Source organism: Neovison vison, chromosome 10 (genome assembly GCF_020171115.1).
Source record: "Neovison vison isolate M4711 chromosome 10, ASM_NN_V1, whole genome shotgun sequence".
NCBI lineage: Eukaryota > Metazoa > Chordata > Mammalia > Carnivora > Mustelidae > Neogale > Neogale vison.
The window spans coordinates 3817358-3818997 of record NC_058100.1 but is presented as its reverse complement, the minus strand read 5'-3'; the positions used below and the strand labels follow the sequence as shown (position 1 = coordinate 3818997).

The 1640-nt window shown below is 52.9% G+C and overlaps 1 protein-coding gene across 1 annotated transcript; it reads left to right on the top strand.

Moving 5' to 3' along the window:
• Positions 1-380: 380 nt before the first annotated feature.
• On the top strand, positions 381-1319 carry LOC122918049 (olfactory receptor 6N1). The gene has a single exon (XM_044266207.1). The coding sequence runs from the start codon at positions 381-383 to the stop codon at positions 1317-1319; it is 939 nt and encodes a 312-aa protein (XP_044122142.1).
• Positions 1320-1640: the final 321 nt, after the last annotated feature.

Sequence of the window (1640 nt, the reverse complement as noted above, 5' to 3'; positions counted from 1 at the left end):
TCTTGGTCCATTACACGACCAATATTTTATCCGTATAAAGGATGGTTTATACCTAAGACAAGGTATGTAGATAAATAATAAGAGAAACCCTTGATGAGGAATATTTAAGTTTCTAAAACCTATATGGTTTCCATTAAGCAAGATAATTGGGTTACAGAGCGGATTATGGGGACCACAAAATGAGCTGTGAGACCAGAGTGCTTAAAGTCTGATGACCAGAGTGGACGCTGAAGGAGGCTGCTGGCAGGGATCGATTCCTGGCCTCTGAAAGCCTTCACTGGGAGCACCGTACTCTGCAGGGGGTGGGGGCTTCTTGCTCACGTCTGCTCATTCTTCCTCATCCTCCTGTGCCTCACATCTAGGGCCATGACTTGAGAGCCATGGACCCCGGCAACTGGAGCCAGGTGACAGAGTTCATCATCCTGGGCTTTCCCCATCTTCAGGGGGTCCAGGCGTACCTCTTTGTCTTGTTGCTTCTAATCTACCTCACCACCGTCCTGGGAAACCTGCTGATATTCCTGGTGGTGCGCCTGGACTCCCGTCTCCACACACCCATGTACCACTTTCTCAGCGCTCTCTCCCTGCTGGAGCTCGGCTACACCGCAGCCACCATCCCCAAGATGCTGTCGAACCTGCTCAGTGTGGAGAAGACCATTTCTTTCTCCGGATGCCTCCTGCAAATCTATTTCTTTCACTCTCTTGGGGCTGCTGAGTGCTACCTCCTCACAGCTATGGCTTATGACAGGTACTTAGCCATCTGCCGGCCCCTCCACTATCCCACCCTCATGACCCCAGAACTCTGTGCCAAGATTGCTGTTGGCTGTTGGTTGGGAGGCCTGGCTGGGCCGGTGGTTGAAATTTCCTTAGTGTCCCGTCTCCCTTTCTGTGGCCCCAATCGCATTCAGCACATCTTTTGCGATTTCCCTCCTGTGCTGAGCTTGGCTTGTACGGACACTTCCATCAACGTCCTCGTGGACTTCGTTATCAACTCCTGCAAGATCCTGGCCACCTTCCTGCTGATCCTCAGCTCCTACGTCCAGATCATCCACACGGTGCTCAGCATCCCTTCAGCTGCGGGCAAGAGGAAGGCCTTCTCCACCTGCGCCTCCCACCTGACTGTGGTCCTCATCTTCTACGGCAGCATCCTCTTCATGTACGTGCGGCTGAAGAAGAGCTACTCCCTGGACTACGACCGTGCCCTGGCAGTGGTCTACTCGGTGCTCACGCCCTTCCTCAACCCCTTCATCTACAGCTTTCGCAACAAGGATATCAAGGAGGCCGTCAGGAGGCAGTTAACGAGGTCAGGGATACTGGGATGAAGGTGGGCAGGACAGGCCATGTGGGAGGCTGACATACGGTGATGCTGGGGGTCTTCAGTCACCACCAATGAGAAGTTGAGCCTTCAGAGCTTTCCTGTACAGGATGCAGCGCTGGGGCGAGGATGGTCTGGCTCCCAGTGCCAAGACAAACATTCGGTCTGCTAGAGCCACACACAGCTAGCGGCCAGACAGGAAGATGGTACAGCGCGGCGATTTTCAAATCTCAGATGTTTGAATGGTACATATGGGATTTTTGTCAGCTCTGCGCCTTAACTACTATGAATACACACACACACACACACACACACACAGTAAATTCGT

What these genes read in the sequence shown, in the direction of transcription:
- LOC122918049 (XM_044266207.1), top strand. Translation starts at nt 381, where the DNA reads ATGGACCCCGGCAACTGGAGCCAGGTGACAGAGTTCATCATCCTGGGC.